We start from the raw sequence: 15,954 nt of genomic DNA, 5'->3' as shown, positions 1-15,954 counted from the left end.
AACTGGAATTAAGGAGAAAGTTCCTAACAGTGAGGACAATTAACCAGTGGAACAGCTTGCCTCCAGAAATCAGGGACACACTATCGGTAGCATTTATGGCAAATGCAAACATGGGTAGTTACATCACAGTCCTTTATTTTAAAAGTGAGATTTCTGCTTGCCCCGCTCCCAAAAAAGTTTCCAAGGTCGAGAAATACAATAAGACCCACGCTCTGGCGCCACCTAGTGTTTTCTAGCCCTGGTCTGCTGCACTCATTTTTTTTTTTTTTTTGCCTCTTTTTCTCCAAGATGCCATGCAAGGCAGGAGAAAAACTCAGCAGAGGACTCCTCCCTGGCTGGAATATCCCCCCCCCCCCTGGCACTTGAGGAAGGATCCTGTGAATGCGGACTAGACCTTTAAGGTCCCTGATCCAACTCGATTCTCATTCTGATTCCAGGATCCACCCCACATTTTACTCCCTGCCGCAGCGGAAGTAGTCGCAATGTTGGCGCCGACCGGGAGGGGGCGATGTTGCGAGGCCGGCTTTCTGTTTTGCTTCGTTTGCAAAGCAGGAAAAGGACCGCGAGGCGGTCGGGCGCAGTTCCGCACCTCCCGGGCCCAGGTAAGGGGGTGGGGGAGCCGGTGCTCTCCTTGGGAGCTAAGCCCAGGGCTGGGGTGGCTGGACCAGGGCGGTCTTTGGCTTGCAATCCGGCCCGGGGAAGGCGGTGATTTATTGCAAAGGAGGTCGCCTCGTATCCTCTGGCCTTTGCCTCGGGTGCCTGCGCTCCTTCCTCCTTCTTATAATCTAAAATGCGGGCATGCAATGCGATGCGATGCAATGCAATTTAATAGCATGCCATAGCATAGCATAAAATTCCTTATTGGCCAAGTATGATTGGTCACACAACACAAGGAATTTGTCTTTGGTGCATATGCTCTCAGTGTACATAAAATAAAAAGATACATTTTTTTATTTATTGGATTTGTATACAAGAATCATGAGATACAATACTTAATGATTGTCATAGGGGTCAAATAAGCAATGAAGGAACAATCACCCATCTCCTCCCACTTATGACTGTAACTTGTTGCTTGTATTCTTAAGATTTTTTTAATTAATATTGATTGTTTTCTCATTGCTTATTTGACCCCCGTGACAATCATTAAGTGTTGTACCACATTATTCTGGACAAATGTACTTTTTTTTCTTTTATGTACACTGAGAGCATATGCACCAAAGACATAGAAACATAGAAGTCTGACGACAAAAAAAGACCTCATGGTCCATCTTGTCTGCCCTTATACTAGTTTCTGTATTTTATCTTAGGATGGATATATGTTCATCCCAGGCTTGTTTAAATTCAGTTACTGTGGATTTATCTACCACGTCTGCTGGAAGTTTGTTCCAAGGATCTACTACTCTTTCAGTAAAATAATATTTTCTCACGTTGCTTTTGATCTTTCCCCCAACTAACTTCAGATTGTGTCCCCTTGTTCTTGTGTTCACTTTCCTATTAAAAACACTTCCCTCCTGGACCTTATTTAACCCTTTAACATATTTAAATGTTTCGATCATGTCCCCCCTTTTCCTTCTGTCCTCCAGACTATACAGATTGAGTTCATTAAGTCTTTCCTGATACGTTTTATGCTTAAGACCTTCCACCATTCGTGTGTGTCCAATCACACTTGGCCAATAAAGAATTCTATTCTATTCTGTATCTTAAATGCTGCCAATGTTTTCAACTTCTCTGAAACTGATCTGCCGTGGAAACTCTCTCTCTAGAGCGTCAGAGCGAAGTTTCAGGAGAAAACGGCGATGAAAGAGCAACATTTTGCAGCAGTAGAAACGGAAGAAGGAGCTGGAAAGCCAACCAGTCTGGTTCAGCCTCTGCATACGACGGGTCTGCCGGCATGCGGAGTGTCACAAAAAATCAAAGTGGAGCCTTTGGTGGGCACGGAAGAACACTGGGAAGCCCAGTGGCAAGAGTTCCTCAGGACCCTCCATCCCGGAAGTGGAGGAAACCTCCCGATGATGTCAGAGGCTTCCCCCTGGGAAGATCCCAAGGCCTTCTTGGCCTCCTTCGAGCAGGTGGCCACAGCTTGCCGGTGGCCCAGAGGAGAATGGACGGACCGTCTCCAGCCAGCACTGAGCGGAGGAGTGGAAGAGGCCTTCAGGGCCCTGGATGCCGAAGACCAAGAGGATTATGGGAAGGTCAAGGCCGCCATCTTGTGGAGGGAAGCCCTGAGGACGGAGAAGCAGCGACAGCATTTTAGGCAGTTCTGCTGCCAGGAGGTGGGAGACCCCAGGAGGGTCCACAACCAGCTCCAGGAGCTTTGCCGCCAATGGTTGAGGCCGGAGAGACGCACCAAGGAGCAGATCCTGGAGCTGCTGATCCTGGAGCAGTTCCTGGCCAGCCTCCCACCGGACCTCCAGAGCTGGATCCGGGCAAGAGGACCAGACACCTGTTCCCAGGCGGTGGCCTTGGTGGAGGACTTCCTGATGGGACAGCAAAACCCCAAGCCAGGCAGGTGGCAGGTGATGTTATTAATTTATATGAATAATTGTTCTTACTGCCTGAAAATATGGGAAGCCCTTACCTTTCCCCCCCTCCCCTCCATTCAGTCTTTTTTTCAATTCTCAAAGATTGCCTTTGGTTTACCTGGGAAGGTGTTTCAAAAGTAGTTTCCCATTGCTTCCTTCCTAGGGCTGAGAGAAAGTGACCGGCCCAAGGTCAGCCAGCTGAAATTTGTGCTTAAGGCCGCCCAGAGTCACCTTGTACGGGAGATGGATCTCATGAAAATTTAATAGGAAGGAAGGAATTAAGGAAGGAAGGAAAATGAAGGCAGAAAATCAAAAGATAAAGAAAGAAAAGGAGGGAGGGGAGGGAGGGAAGAGAGGAAAAGGAAGGAAGGGAGAGAAAGAAGGAAGGAAGGAAAAGGAAAGGAGGGAGGAAAAGAAAAAGAAAGGAAGGGAATCAAAAAGAGAGGGAAGAAAGAGAAGAAAGAAAAAGTAAGGAGGGGAAAGAAAGAAGGAAGGAAGGAAGGGAAAGCAGGGAGGAAAAGAAAGGAAGAAGAAAGAAAGAAAAAGAAAGGAAGGGAGGGAGGGAGGGAAAGAAAGAGGGAAGGAGGGAAGGGAAAGGGAGGAAAAGAAAAAGGAAGAAGAAAGAAAGAAAAAGAAAGGAAGGGAGGGAAAGAAAGAGGGAAGGAAGGGAAGAAAGGAAAAGTAAGGAAGGGAGAGGAAGAAGTTAGGAAGGAAGGAAGGGAAATGAGGGAGGAAGAAAAAGGAAGGAAGAAGAAAGAAAGAAAAAGGAAGGGAGGGAAAGAAAGAGGGAAGGAAGGGAAGCAAGGAAAAGTAAGGAAGGGAGAGAAAGAAAGAAGGAAGGAGGGAAGGGAAAGGGAGGAAAAGAAAAAGGAAGAAGAAAGAAAGAAAAAGAAAGGAAGGGAGGGAAAGAAAGAGGGAAGGAAGGGAAGAAAGGAAAAGTAAGGAAGGGAGAGGAAGAAGTTAGGAAGGAAGGAAGGGAAATGAGGGAGGAAGAAAAAGGAAGGAAGAAGAAAGAAAGAAAAAGGAAGGGAGGGAAAGAAAGAGGGAAGGAAGGGAAGAAAGGAAAAGTAAGGAAGGGAAAGAAAGAAGGAAGGAAGGGAAAGGGAGGAAAAGAAAAAGGAAGAAGAAAGAAAGAAAAAGAAAGGAAGAAAAAGAAAGGAAGGGAGGGAATGAAAGAGGGAAGGAAGAGAAGAAAGGAAAAGTAAGGAAGGGAGAGAAAGAAGTTAGGAAGGAAGGAAGGGAAATGAGGGAGGAAAAAAAAGGAAGGAAGAAGAAAGAAAGAAAAAGGAAGGGAGGGAGGGAAAGAAAGAGGGAAGGAAGGGAAGAAAGGAAAAGTAAGGAAGGGAGAGAAGGAAGGAAGGAAGGAAGGGAAAGCAGGGAGGAAAAGAAAGGAAGAAGAAAGAAAGAAAAAGAAAGGGAAGGAAGGAAGGGAAGAAAGGAAAAGTAAGGAAGGGAGAGAAAGAAAGAAGGGAGGAAAAGAAAAAGGAAGAAGAAAGAAAGAAAAAGAAAGGGAGGGAGGGAATGAAAGAGGGAAGGAAGAGAAGAAAGGAAAAGTAAGGAAGGGAGAGAAAGAAGTTAGGAAGGAAGGAAGGGAAATGAGGGAGGAAAAGAAAGGAAGGAAGAAAAAAGAAAGAAAGAAAAAGGAAGGGAGGGAATGAAAGAGGGAAGGAAGGGAAGAAAGGAAAAGAAAGGAAGAAGAAAGAAAGAAAAAGGAAGGGAGGGAGGGAGGGAAAGAAAGAGGGAAGGAAGGAAGGGAAGAAAGGAAAAGTAAGGAAGGGAAAGAAGGAAGGAAGGAAAAGGAGGGAGGAAAAGAAAGAAAGGAAGAAGAAAGAAAGAATAAGAAAGAGAGGGAGGGAAAGAAAGAGGGAAGGAAAGGAAGAAAGGAAAAGTAAGGAAGGGAAAGAAGGAAGGAAGGAAGGGAAATGAGGCAGGAAAAGAAAGAAAGGAAGAAGAAAGAAAGAATAAGAAAGAGAGGGAGGGAAAGAAAGAGGGAAGGAAGGGAAGAAAGGAAAAGTAAGGAAGGGAGAGAAAGAAAGAAGGAAGGAAAAGGAAGGGAGGGAGGAAAAGAAAAAGAGGGAGGGAAAGAAAGGGAGGGAGGGAAGGGAAGAAAGGAAAAGTAAGGAAGGGGAGAAAGAAAGGAAAGAAAGAAAGAGAAAGAAATAAGAAAAAATAAAGGAAAAAGGAGGGAAAGAGAAAGCAAAGAAAGGAAGGAAGAAAAGGAAGGAAAACTGGGACTAGAACTCACAGTCTTCTGATTTCTAACTTGATACATTAAAATCAGATCCATCATGTGATGATCCACATTATTATTATTATTATTATTATTATTATTATTATTATTATTATTATTATTATTTATCATTTATTAGATTTGTATGCCGCCCCTCTCCGTAGACTCGGGGCGGCTCACAGCAATAATAAGAACAATATATGGTAACAAATCTAATAATTAAAAAACTAAAAAAGCCTTATTTAAAAATAAAACATACACACTAACATACCATGCATAAAATATATAGGCCAGGGGAGATGTCTCAATTCCCCCATGCCTGACGGCAGAGGTGGGTCTTAAGAGGTTTACGAAAGGCAAGGAGGCTGGGGGCAATTCTAATCTCCGGGGGGAGCTGGTTCCAGAGGGTTGGGGCCCCCACAGAGAAGGCATTGTTTAGTCGATGGGACCCGGAGAAGGCCAACTCTGTGGGACCTAACTGCTCACTGGGATTCGTGTGGCAGAAGGCGGTCCCGGATATATTCTTTACAACCATAACAGCATATGACCATTAATGGGCAAGTTCCATTTCAGTCGTAAGCCAAGGACTGCCTGTATTAGAACAGGCTATCATGTGGCTACTACGATCTTTCATTTTGTGGCGAGATCCGTTCATTGAAGCGAACAGGAGGAAGAGATCCATTAAGGTCTCTCCCCAGAGGAATCCCTTTCCCTGCCATGCCCTTGGGTTCTGAACTGGATCGTTCTCACTCTTTCAGAGGCCGTTAGAAGAGGATCACAGGGATTTCTCCGAGCTACATGAAGAGGCTGAGAGGAGAAGCTTTAAAGATGGCCATCAAAGAGGTGATGTGAAGTGAAAAATGGCCGCCCTCAGGAGTCACAGGGGGATTGGATGGGCTTGCCGTTTCCTATTGACCTCTTGGAAAGCAATCGGAAATTTCTTAAAGCTGAATTTGTTTTTTCAGATGTGGAAATTTTGATGGGTTAGAAACATAGAAGTTTGGCAGCAGAAAAAGACCTCACGGTCCATCTAGTCCAGCGTTTCCCAACCGGTGTGCCGCGGCACACTAGTGTGCCGCGAGACACAGCCAGGTGTGCCGCCAAGCTCCTAGGGAAAAAGGGGAGCTTAAGGAGAGCCCTGCCCAGCTGGAGATTCCCTGGCAGCACCAGGTAGAAGCCGGCAATGCAGCACCCTTTTCCAGTGCCGCGCAAGGAGCTGGGCGTTGGAGTTTGGGGTGGGGAGCGATGAAAGTGCGGAGGCCGGGCAAAGGCTGCACCCCCGTGTCATCGCTGGCTGGGGGATAGGGCGCGTGCGGCACGCACGCCCTCCTGTCGATCCAGAACCTTTCTCCAGACCTCCGCTGTGAGAAGGTTCCGGCGAGCGCTCGGAGAAAACCTTCTCACAGCGGAGGTCGGAGAAGGTTCTTTGGAACGTCGGGGGTGCGTGCACGCACGCGCCCTATCCCCCAGCCAGCCTACCCGGAAAAGCTTTGCCGGCCTCCGCAGAGAAGGAAGAGAGAGAACAAGAGAGAGAAAGAAAGGAAGAGAGAGAAAGAGATAGCAAGAGAGACAGAATGAGAGAGAAAGAGAAAGAAAGAAAGAGACAGCAAGAGGGGGGAAGGAGGGAGAGAGAAAGAGAGCCAAAGAGAGAGGAAGGAAGGAAGAGAGAAAGAAAGAGATAGCAAGAGAGACAGAATGAGAGAGAGAGAGAAAGAGAAAGAAAGAAAGAGACAGCAAGAGGGGGGAAGGAGGGAGAGAGAAAGAGCAAAAGAGAGAGGAAGGAAGAGAGAAAGAAAGAGATAGCAAGAGAGACAGAATGAGAGAGAGAAAGAAAGGAAAGAAAGAAAGAAAGACAGCAAGAGGGGGGAAGGAGGGAGAGAGAAAGAGCAAAAGAGAGAGGAAGGAAGGGAGAAAGGGAGGGAGAGAGAGAGAAAGAGGGAGGGAGAGAAAGAGGGAGGGAGAGAGAAATAGAGCGAAAGGGAGAAAGAGAGATTTTTTTTTTGTCCAAACTTTTTTGCGCCCCCCCCCCCCTCTCAATGTTCCCCAGGATTTTGAAAATGTGAATAATGTGCCGCGGCTCAAAAAAGGTTGGGAAACACTGATCTAGTCTGCCCTTATACTATTTCCTGTATTTTATCTTAGGATGCATATATGTTTATCCCAGGCATGTTTAAATTCAGTTACTGTGGATTTACCAATCATTCCGTGACCAGGTTCTTAAGTAGAAAAGTTTATAAGACGAAGCAATTTTCCCCATAGGAATCAATATAAAAGCAAATAATGTGTGCGATTGGGGAAACCACAGGGAGGGTGGGGGCTCTGTTTCCTCCCAGGAGATTCCTAGAGAGGCCCCACGGAGGCTTCTCCCTGACTTTTCTGGTTACAGTTTCGGAGGCTCGGGTTTGTAAGTGGAAAATGGTTCTTGAGAAGAGGCAAAAAAATCTTGAACACCCGGTTCTTATCTAGAAAAGTTTGTAAGTAGAGGTGTTTGTAGGTAGAGGTACCACTGTATTTTATCTTAGGATGGATATATGTTTATGCCAGGCATGTTTAAATTCAGTTACTGTGGATTTACCAACCATGTCTGCTGGAAGTTTGTTCCAAGGATCTACTACTCTTTCAGTAAAATAATATTTTCTCACGTTGCTCCTGATCTTTCTCCCAACTAACCTCAGATTGTGCCCCCTTGTTCTTGTGTTCACTTTCCTATTAAAAATCTGAACCTTATTTAACCCTTTAACATATTTAAATGTTTCGATCATGTCCCCCCTTTTCCTTCTGTCATCCAGACTATACAGATTGAGTCCATTAAGTCTTTCCTGATACGTTTTATGCTTAAGACCTTCCACCATTCTTGTAGCCCGTCTTTGGACCTGTTCAATTTTATCAATATCTTTTTGTAGGTGAGGTTGTTGGGTTGTTGTTGTTTTGCAAGGTCTCGCATTCTTCATCACACTCAGATCAGGTGTTCTGTTTTTATTTTCCGCTGACCTATTTCTCCTTGGACAAAGCTTGTGAGGTGTGAGCCGATAGACAAAATTTCATCAAAACAATTCTTTTAATTGTAGTTGTGGCGCGGTAGTTTGAATGCAGGATTGTAGACTGAACTCTGCCCACAGTCTGTAATTCAGTCCTGGTTAGGTTAAGGTGGACTCTGCTTTTCATCCTTCCGAGATCAGTAAAATGAGGACCCAGATTGTTGTGGCCAATGTTCTGTCGGGCTCTCTGGTAGACTCCTCCCGAAAATTCACAGGTACAAATTTCAGACACACACACGTTTGAAAATTCAAAACAATGCTCTTTATAATGAAAATTCTCTTAAACCAAGCCCTCTTTTGGTATAGCAAAGAGCAGTTGTCTCCAAACAAACTGGTAAATTGTACAAGTCCCTTATCAGTTCTGTGATACTTAGCTTGCAGCTGTGAGGCAATTCACAGTCCTTCTTCTTTCACAAAGTGAAATACACTTTGCCCTGGTTTAGTTTCAAAGCGTGGAAAAATCAGCACACAAAAGGTCAAAGTCAGCAAAGCAGTCACGAAACACAAGGATCAGATAATCCTCCACAATGGCCAAACCCACAGGCTGCTATTTATAGCAGCCTCACTAATGACCACAGCCCCACCCAACCACAGGTGGCCTCATTGTCTTTGATAATAATCTCTCAGTTGTTGTTGCCTATGCATCGCTCTCCGCATGTGTGGCTGTATCATTAACTCTTGTTCTGAATCCAAGGAGGAGCTGGATAATTGATCTCCTTCTGAGCTGTCTGTCACACTCTCCTCCTCCCTGTCACTCATGTCTTCTTGGTCCGAGGAGCCTTCATCAGCAGATTCCACCGGGGGGGCAAAACAGGCCTGCAGCATGTGGATGTCTCCCTCACATCCATAGTCCTTGGGGCAGGAGCTGGGCCAGAGCTAACCACAACAGGCCAATATGGAAATAATTCTTACATTGTAAACTTCTAAATTCTGTCTTGCAGGCCTTGGAATCCAGTCTCCAAATGAAGCTAATTCTTCTCTCGCTTCAGAAGAACAAGGCAGGGTCATCAATGGTGAGAGCAAGGTAATTAGCATGCTAGCGAATCCATTGGCATTGTCCCATTTGTGAAATGGCTGTGAACTATCTGCCTCGGGCTCCTTAAAGCAGCTTCATCCCTATGAAAATTGAGAGCACATCAATGTTTTGATCTTCTTCTCTGACATAGAAACCTAGAAGACTGACGGCAGAAAAAGGCCTCATGGTCCATCTAGTCTGCCCTTATACTATTTCCTGTATTTTATCTTAGGATGGATATAGGTTTATCCCAGGCATGTTTACATTCAGTTACTGTGGATTTACCAACCACGTCTGCTGGAAGTTTGTTCCAAGGATCTACTACTCTTTCAGTAAAATAATATTTTCTCACGTTGGTTTTGATCTTTCCCCCAACTAACTTCAGATTATGCCCCCCTTGTTCTTGTGTTCACTTTCCTATTAAAAACACTTCCGTCCTGGACCTTATTTGACGAAAAATTGAAGTGAACGAAGAGAAAAAAAGTTCAGATATTTGGACAGACTCCTGATCCACAAATTCACTCATCCGTGAGGATTTGAAGTCGTGCTTATTGGTGTCCAAAATTCTATGCAGGTAGTCCTCGTGGTATCACAACACAATTGAGACCAAAATTATTGTTGCTTAAGTGAAACATTTGTTGAATTTCACTCCATTTTGTGACTTTTCTTGTCACAGTTGTTAAGTGAATTACTGCAGTTGAGAATAGAATAGAATAGAATAGAATTCTTTATTGGCCAGGTGTCACGCGAACCAAGACCCAGCATCTGAGAAAATAAATGAACTTCCAGGTCTTCTTTCTTTCTTCCTTCCTTCCTTTCTTCCTTCCTTCCCTTCCTTCCCTTCATTAATTCAATTTTTATGCCGCCCTTTTCCGAACGCCATCACTCTACTAAACAAATAATTCCCTCAACACTGTCAGACTTTCTACTAAATCTGCACTTCTATTCTACTAGTTTTTCTCATCATTCCTATCACCCATTTCCTCCCATGTTGACTGTATGACTGTAACTTGTTGCTTATCTCCTAAGATTTTTATTAATATTGCTTCTTCATTGCGTATTTGACCCCTATGACAATCATTAAGTGTCGTACCACATGATTCTTGACAAATGTATATTTTATTTTATGTACGCTGAGAGCATATGCACCAAGACAAATTCCTTGTGTGTCCAATCACACGGCCAATAAAATTCTATTCTATTCTATTCTATTCTAACTTGCATAACTTTCGTTGGCCATTATTGTCATAACTCAAGGATTATAAGTAGTCCTCGACATACGACCCCAATTGAGCCCAAAATTTATGTTAAATGAGAAATTTTTTAAAGTGAGTTTTGCCCTGTTTTCTTTGCCACATTTATTAAGTGAATCACCCAAGCTATTAAATGAGTAACGTTGTTAAGTGAATCTGGCTTCTCCGTGACTTTTTTTGTCGGAAAGTTGCAAAAGGGGATCACTTCAAGCATCGTGCAGAATGCAGCTGCGAGAGCAATCATGGGCTTCCCTAGGTATGCCCATGTTTCACCAACACTCCGCAGTCTGCATTGGTTGCCGATCAGTTTCCGGTCATAATTGAAAGTGTTGGTTATGACCTGCAAAGCCCTTCATGGCACTGGACCAGAATATCTCCGGGACCGCCTTCTGCCGCACGAATCCCAGCGACCAGTTAGGTCCCACAGAGTTGGCCTTCTCTGGGTCCCATCGACTAAACAGTGTCATTTGGCGGGACCCAGGGGAAGACCCTTCTCTGTGGCAGCCCCGACCCTTTGGAACCAACTCCCCCCAGATATCAGAGTTGCCCCCACCCTCCTTGCCTTTCGTAAGCTCCTTAAAACCCACCTCTGTCGTCAGGCATGGGGGAATTGAGACTTTCCCTTCCCCCTAGGCTTATAAAATTTATGCATGGTATGTCTGTATGTATGATTGGTTTCTTAAATTAGGGTTTTTAAATTAACTTAAATATTAGATTTGTTTATATTGTCTTATTATTGTTGTTAGCTGCCTCGAGTCTACGGAGAGGGGCGGCATAAAAATCTGATAAATAAATAAATAAATCCGAGTGTAAATTGCATGACCATAGGGAGGCTGCAATGGTCCTAAGTGTGAAAAATGGTCATAAGCCTGTTTCGTCGTTGACGATGTAATTTTGGTCACTAAAGGAATCTGCCTGCGCCTGTGTCCTTTTCTGCTGCAGAGTGGTACAGAACAACCCCAAATGGTTGCGTCTTTGCAGACCGTCGGGAGACACCCCGCGCAGTCGAGCCAAGAGACCTTCGCTTGGAAAGTCCTCCAAGAGGATCATGGGAACGCTGGCCCTTTGGGTAAGAATTTTCTTCTCAGTGCCAGAAAATCAGATCAGTTTCACCAGGTCCGATTGTAAAAGTTTAATCTGAAATGTCCTGTTTTAGCATTATTAGTATTAAGTACAGTAGTACCTCGTGATACGAACCCCTCGTCATACGATCTTTCCGAGATACGAACCTGGGGTTTGGAAATTTTTTGCCTCTTCTTATGAACTTTTTCTGCCTTGTGAACCCGCCCGAACGCTGAACCCGGAAGTTCGGCTAAAGTTCGGCTTCGGGTGGCCGCTGAGAAGCCCTGCCGTCCGGCTGTTGCCTTATGAAACAGCCAGAGGGCTTCTTGGACTCCAGGAAGGACATCTTCGTGACGTCAAAGCTCCGCCCATGGAATTCCCTATTGGGATTCCCCACCTCCGTTTGAGCCTCCCGACTGGCCGACAGCTCCACGGTTCTTTTGTAACTTTTGCCAAACTTCCGGGTTCGGCATTCGGGAGAATGCTGAGAAGCCCCCCGGCTGTTTCAAAAGGTGACAGCCGGGCGGCGGGGCTTCTTGGCGGCCTCCTGAACGCTGAACCCGGAAGTTCGGCAAAAGTTCGGGTTTGGGAGGACGCCGAGAAGCCCCCCGGCTCTTTCAAAAGGTGACAGCCGGGCGGCGGGGCTTCTTGGCGGCCTCCTGAACGCTGAACCCGGAAGTTCGGCTAAAGTTCGGCTTCGGGTGGCCGCTGAGAAGCCCTGCCGTCCGGCTGTTGCCTTATGAAACAGCCAGAGGGCTTCTTGGACTCCAGGAAGGACATCTTCGTGACGTCAAAGCTCCGCCCATGGAATTCCCTATTGGGATTCCCCACCTCCGTTTGAGCCTCCCGACTGGCCGACAGCTCCACGGTTCTTTTGTAACTTTTGCCAAACTTCCGGGTTCGGCATTCGGGAGAATGCTGAGAAGCCCCCCGGCTGTTTCAAAAGGTGACAGCCGGGCGGCGGGGCTTCTTGGCGGCCTCCTGAACGCTGAACCCGGAAGTTCGGCAAAAGTTCGGGTTTGGGAGGACGCCGAGAAGCCCCCCGGCTCTTTCAAAAGGTGACAGCCGGGCGGCGGGGCTTCTTGGCGGCCTCCTGAACGCTGAACCCGGAAGTTCGGCAAAAGTTCGGGTTTGGGAGGACGCCGAGAAGCCCCCCGGCTCTTTCAAAAGGCGACAGCCGGGCGGTGGGGCTTCTCGGTGGCCACCCGAACCCGGACTTTTGCCGAACTTCCGGGTTTGGCATTCGGGAGACCGCTGAGAAGCGCCCAGCTGTTTCAAAAGGTGACAACTGGGCGGTGGCGCCCAGCAGAGCACCGTTTTTGCGTTGTTTATTTTTGCTTGCACGCAATAATTGATTTTACATTGTTTCCTATGGGAAACATTGTTTCGTCTTACGAACTTTTCACATTACGAACCTTCTCCGGAACCAATTAAGTTCGTAAGATGAGGTATTACTGTATTAGTATTAAGATAAGGCAGCTGAGTTAAACCCTGACTTAGTCATGTTTGGAGTAGAACTATTTAAATAATTGGGAGGAATTAATGTGATTACATTTAAGAAAACTTTCTGGGATTAATATACCGCCATAATGTACATTTCTCCAATTCTTTGCTATTTTGATGAGTCAGGCACACATGCACAGAAATACAGCAAACAGTGTATATCATCTGTGCTGTTTGCTAAAATGCTGAGACACAGAGGGCTTTTTTCCTTGTTTGCCTCCTCCAAAACTAAAGTGCGTCTTATACAGTATACAGTATATACTGTGCGTCTTATACAGTATACAGTATATACTGGGTTTCCCCAAAAATTCAACCTACCCCGAAAATAAACCCAAGTGCTTATTTTCAAACCCAAAAGAAAATAAGACCAGGTGTTATTTTTGGAAAAACACAGATAGTTGTTTGAAAGTTTGCACCGGGACTCACTGCTCACAGTCACTCATGCCCTCATCACCTCGAGGTTCGACTACTGTAATGCTCTCTACATGGGGCTACCTTTGAAAAGTGTTCGGAAACTTCAGATCGTGCAGAATGCAGCTGCGAGAGCAGTCATGGCTTTCCCCAATTATGCCCATGTTACACCAACACTCCGCAGTCTGCATTGGCTGCCGATCAGTTTCCGGTCACAATTCAAAGTGTTGGTTATGACCTATAAAGCCCTTCATGGCATCGGACCAGAATATCTCTGAAACCGCCTTCTGCTGCACGAATCCCAGCGACTGATTAGGTCCCACAGGGTGGGCCTTCTCTGGGTCCCGTCAACTAAACAATGTCAGTTGGCGGCCCCCAGGGGAAGAGCCTTCTCTGTGGTGGCTCCGACTCTCTGGAACCAGCTCCCCCCAGAGATTAGAACTGCCCCTACCCTCCTTGCCTTTCGCAAACTCCTTAAAACCCACCTTTGTCATCAGGCATGGGGGAACTGAGATATTTCCCCCAGGCCTATATAATTTATGTATGGTATGTTTGTAGGTATGTCTGCTTAAAAAAGGGTTTTTTAAACTATTTTAAATTTTAAATTGTAAATTATTAGATTTGTCAGGAACTGTTTTTATTGTGTTGTGAGCCGCCCCAAGTCTACGGAGAGGGGCGGCAAACAAATCAAATAAAGAAAGAAAGAAAGAAAGAAAGAAAGAAAGTAAGTTTGAGGAGGAAGAGTTTGGTCCAGATTTTATTTATTTATTTATTAGATTTGTATGCTCTTTAAATTGAACCCTGTAGCATTGAATTTAAAAAGTGAATTTGCAAGGAAAAGTCTGTGACTCAGCAGAATAGGAATCTTGAAAAGTGTCAGCAATTCAGGAGGAAAATTATTCTCTTTCTCGCTGTAGGTGATGGAAAGAGAAGTTTGGTGAAAGTGGAGAACATTCAGGGTGGACAGAAAAAACCAGGAGAGGCACGCCAGGGCCTTCCACTGTTGAATTTGGGGAACGTAGCACCAGGCGTGGAAAGACTGGAGGGAAGAAGCGAATCCCAAACCCAGGACGAATGCGCTCGGCGTGCCGGCAGTTGTACGGCTGCCACCCTCGAAAGTACCGCAAAACCCACTTGGGATAAAACGCCGTCGTTCTCCTGCTACGGCCGAAAGTATCGCTACCGATTTGAACTCGGAATGCAACATTCCGGGGAGGGATACATAATACGCCCTTTGTCGGAAGAAAACCTGCCGCAAAATTCATATTTCAATAAACCGGATAAAACTCTAACCACGAATCGAAGCTACCAAGCCGCCGAACACGGGAAAGGGAGTGGCAGCCCGAGGATCTTTCCGTCCCTCCGCGCGGATGGGACGGCGAATAGCGGTGCCGAAAGCGGGAGGAATTTTTGTTACGTTCCGCAGCCGCTGAAAGGAGCGCAAAACCCCCGGACCGAAACGAGAGCCAATAAATGCTCCCAGTGTGGGAAATGTTTCACCCAGAAGGGGGACCTGAAGAATCACCACCGCATTCACACCGGCGAGCAACCGTACGAGTGCTCTTACTGCGGGAAATGCTTCAACCAGAAGGGGAATTTGAAGACCCACCAGAGGATTCACACGGGAGAGAAACCCTACAAATGTTTGCAGTGTGGGAAGTGCTTCATCCAGGCGGTCCTTTTGAAGAACCACCAGAGGACTCACACGGGGGAGAGGCCCTACAAGTGCTCTCAGTGCGGGAAAGGCTTCAACCTGGGGGGAGACTTAAAGAAGCACCAGAGGATTCACACGGGCGAGAGGCCGTACAAGTGTTCTCTGTGTGGGAAAGACTTCAGCCAGATGGGGAACTTGAAGAAGCACCAGTCCACCCACACAGGGGAAAGGTGATTCAAGATGGCCGCCGGGCCTAAAAAGCACGAACGGTTATCAAATGGGGATCTCCAACCTTGGCAAGGTTAATATTAAGACTTGTGGACTTCAACTCCCAGAATTCCTCCATCAGCCATGCTACTGGGTGAACAGTGCAGTCAGGCGGTAGGGGAAGCAAGTAGGATGCTTGGCTGCATAGCTAGAGGTATAACAAGCAGGAAGAGGGAGATTGTGATCCCCTTATATAGAGCACTGGTGAGACCACATTTGGAATACTGCGTTCAGTTCTGGAGACCTCGCCTACAAAAAGATATTGACAAAATTGAATGGGTCCAAAGACGGGCTACAAGAATGGTGGGAGGTCTTAAGCATAAAACGTTTCAGGAAAGACTTAAGGAACTCAATCTGTATAGTCTGGAGGACAGAAGGAAAAGGGGGGACATGATCGAAACATTTAAATATGTCAAAGGGTTAAATAAGGTCCAGGAGGGAAGTGTTTTTAGACACAATCTGAAGTTAGTTGGGGGAAAGATCAAAAGCAACATGAGAAAATATTATTTTACTGAAAGAGTAGTAGATCCTTGGAACAAACTTCCAGCAGACGTGGTTGGTAAATCCACAGTAACTGAATTTAAACATGGCTGGGATAAACATATATCCATCCTAAGATAAAATACAGAAAATAGGGCAGACTAGATGGATCATGAGGTCTTTTTCTGCCGTCAGTCTTCTATGTTTCTATGTTTCTACTTTGGCAGCTTGAAGACATGTGGACTTCAACTCCCAGGATGCTTTGCCAGCTGAGGAATTCTGGGAGTTGAAGTCCACAAGTTGCCATGGTTGGAGAACCCCATGAGAATAATTTCCAGACAATGAATCATTGCACCCAGAAAATGTTTGAAAATGTATAATAAGAATAAGAATACCAAAAACACTGAATTATTTAAAAAGTATCTTTCTTTAAATAGATTGTACTCAAAAGTGACCCTAACCTCAGCGTTACTTCGATGCTCTTAACCCTAAAGCGGTTATTTGTCGATCTCAGTAGCT

The 15,954-nt window shown here is 45.7% G+C and overlaps 1 protein-coding gene across 1 annotated transcript; it reads left to right on the top strand.

Annotated features, from left to right (window-relative positions):
- Positions 1-545: 545 nt before the first annotated feature.
- LOC139159815 (zinc finger and SCAN domain-containing protein 21-like) lies at positions 546-15,670 on the top strand. Its single transcript, XM_070737218.1, has 6 exons — positions 546-602; positions 1,764-2,516; positions 5,511-5,595; positions 8,732-8,814; positions 11,001-11,127; positions 13,952-15,670. The coding sequence occupies exons 2-6, from the start codon at positions 1,797-1,799 to the stop codon at positions 14,920-14,922; spliced, it is 1,986 nt and encodes a 661-aa protein (XP_070593319.1). The 5' UTR covers positions 546-602; positions 1,764-1,796; the 3' UTR covers positions 14,923-15,670.
- Positions 15,671-15,954: the final 284 nt, after the last annotated feature.

The sequence above is a fragment of the Erythrolamprus reginae genome, chromosome 2 (assembly GCF_031021105.1).
Source record: "Erythrolamprus reginae isolate rEryReg1 chromosome 2, rEryReg1.hap1, whole genome shotgun sequence".
Taxonomy (NCBI): domain Eukaryota; kingdom Metazoa; phylum Chordata; class Lepidosauria; order Squamata; family Dipsadidae; genus Erythrolamprus; species Erythrolamprus reginae.
This window is presented reverse-complemented; position numbering and strand designations above follow the sequence as displayed.

Excerpts from the sequence above, each read along its gene's own strand:
- LOC139159815 (XM_070737218.1), top strand. The coding sequence starts at position 1,797 with ATGAAAGAGCAACATTTTGCAGCAGTAGAAACGGAAGAAGGAGCTGGA. Across the intron at positions 2,517-5,510 it reads CCAAGCCAGGCAGGTGGCAG|AGGCCGTTAGAAGAGGATCA; the intron begins GTGATGTTATTA and ends TCACTCTTTCAG. Across the intron at positions 8,815-11,000 it reads TCATCAATGGTGAGAGCAAG|AGTGGTACAGAACAACCCCA; the intron begins GTAATTAGCATG and ends TTTCTGCTGCAG.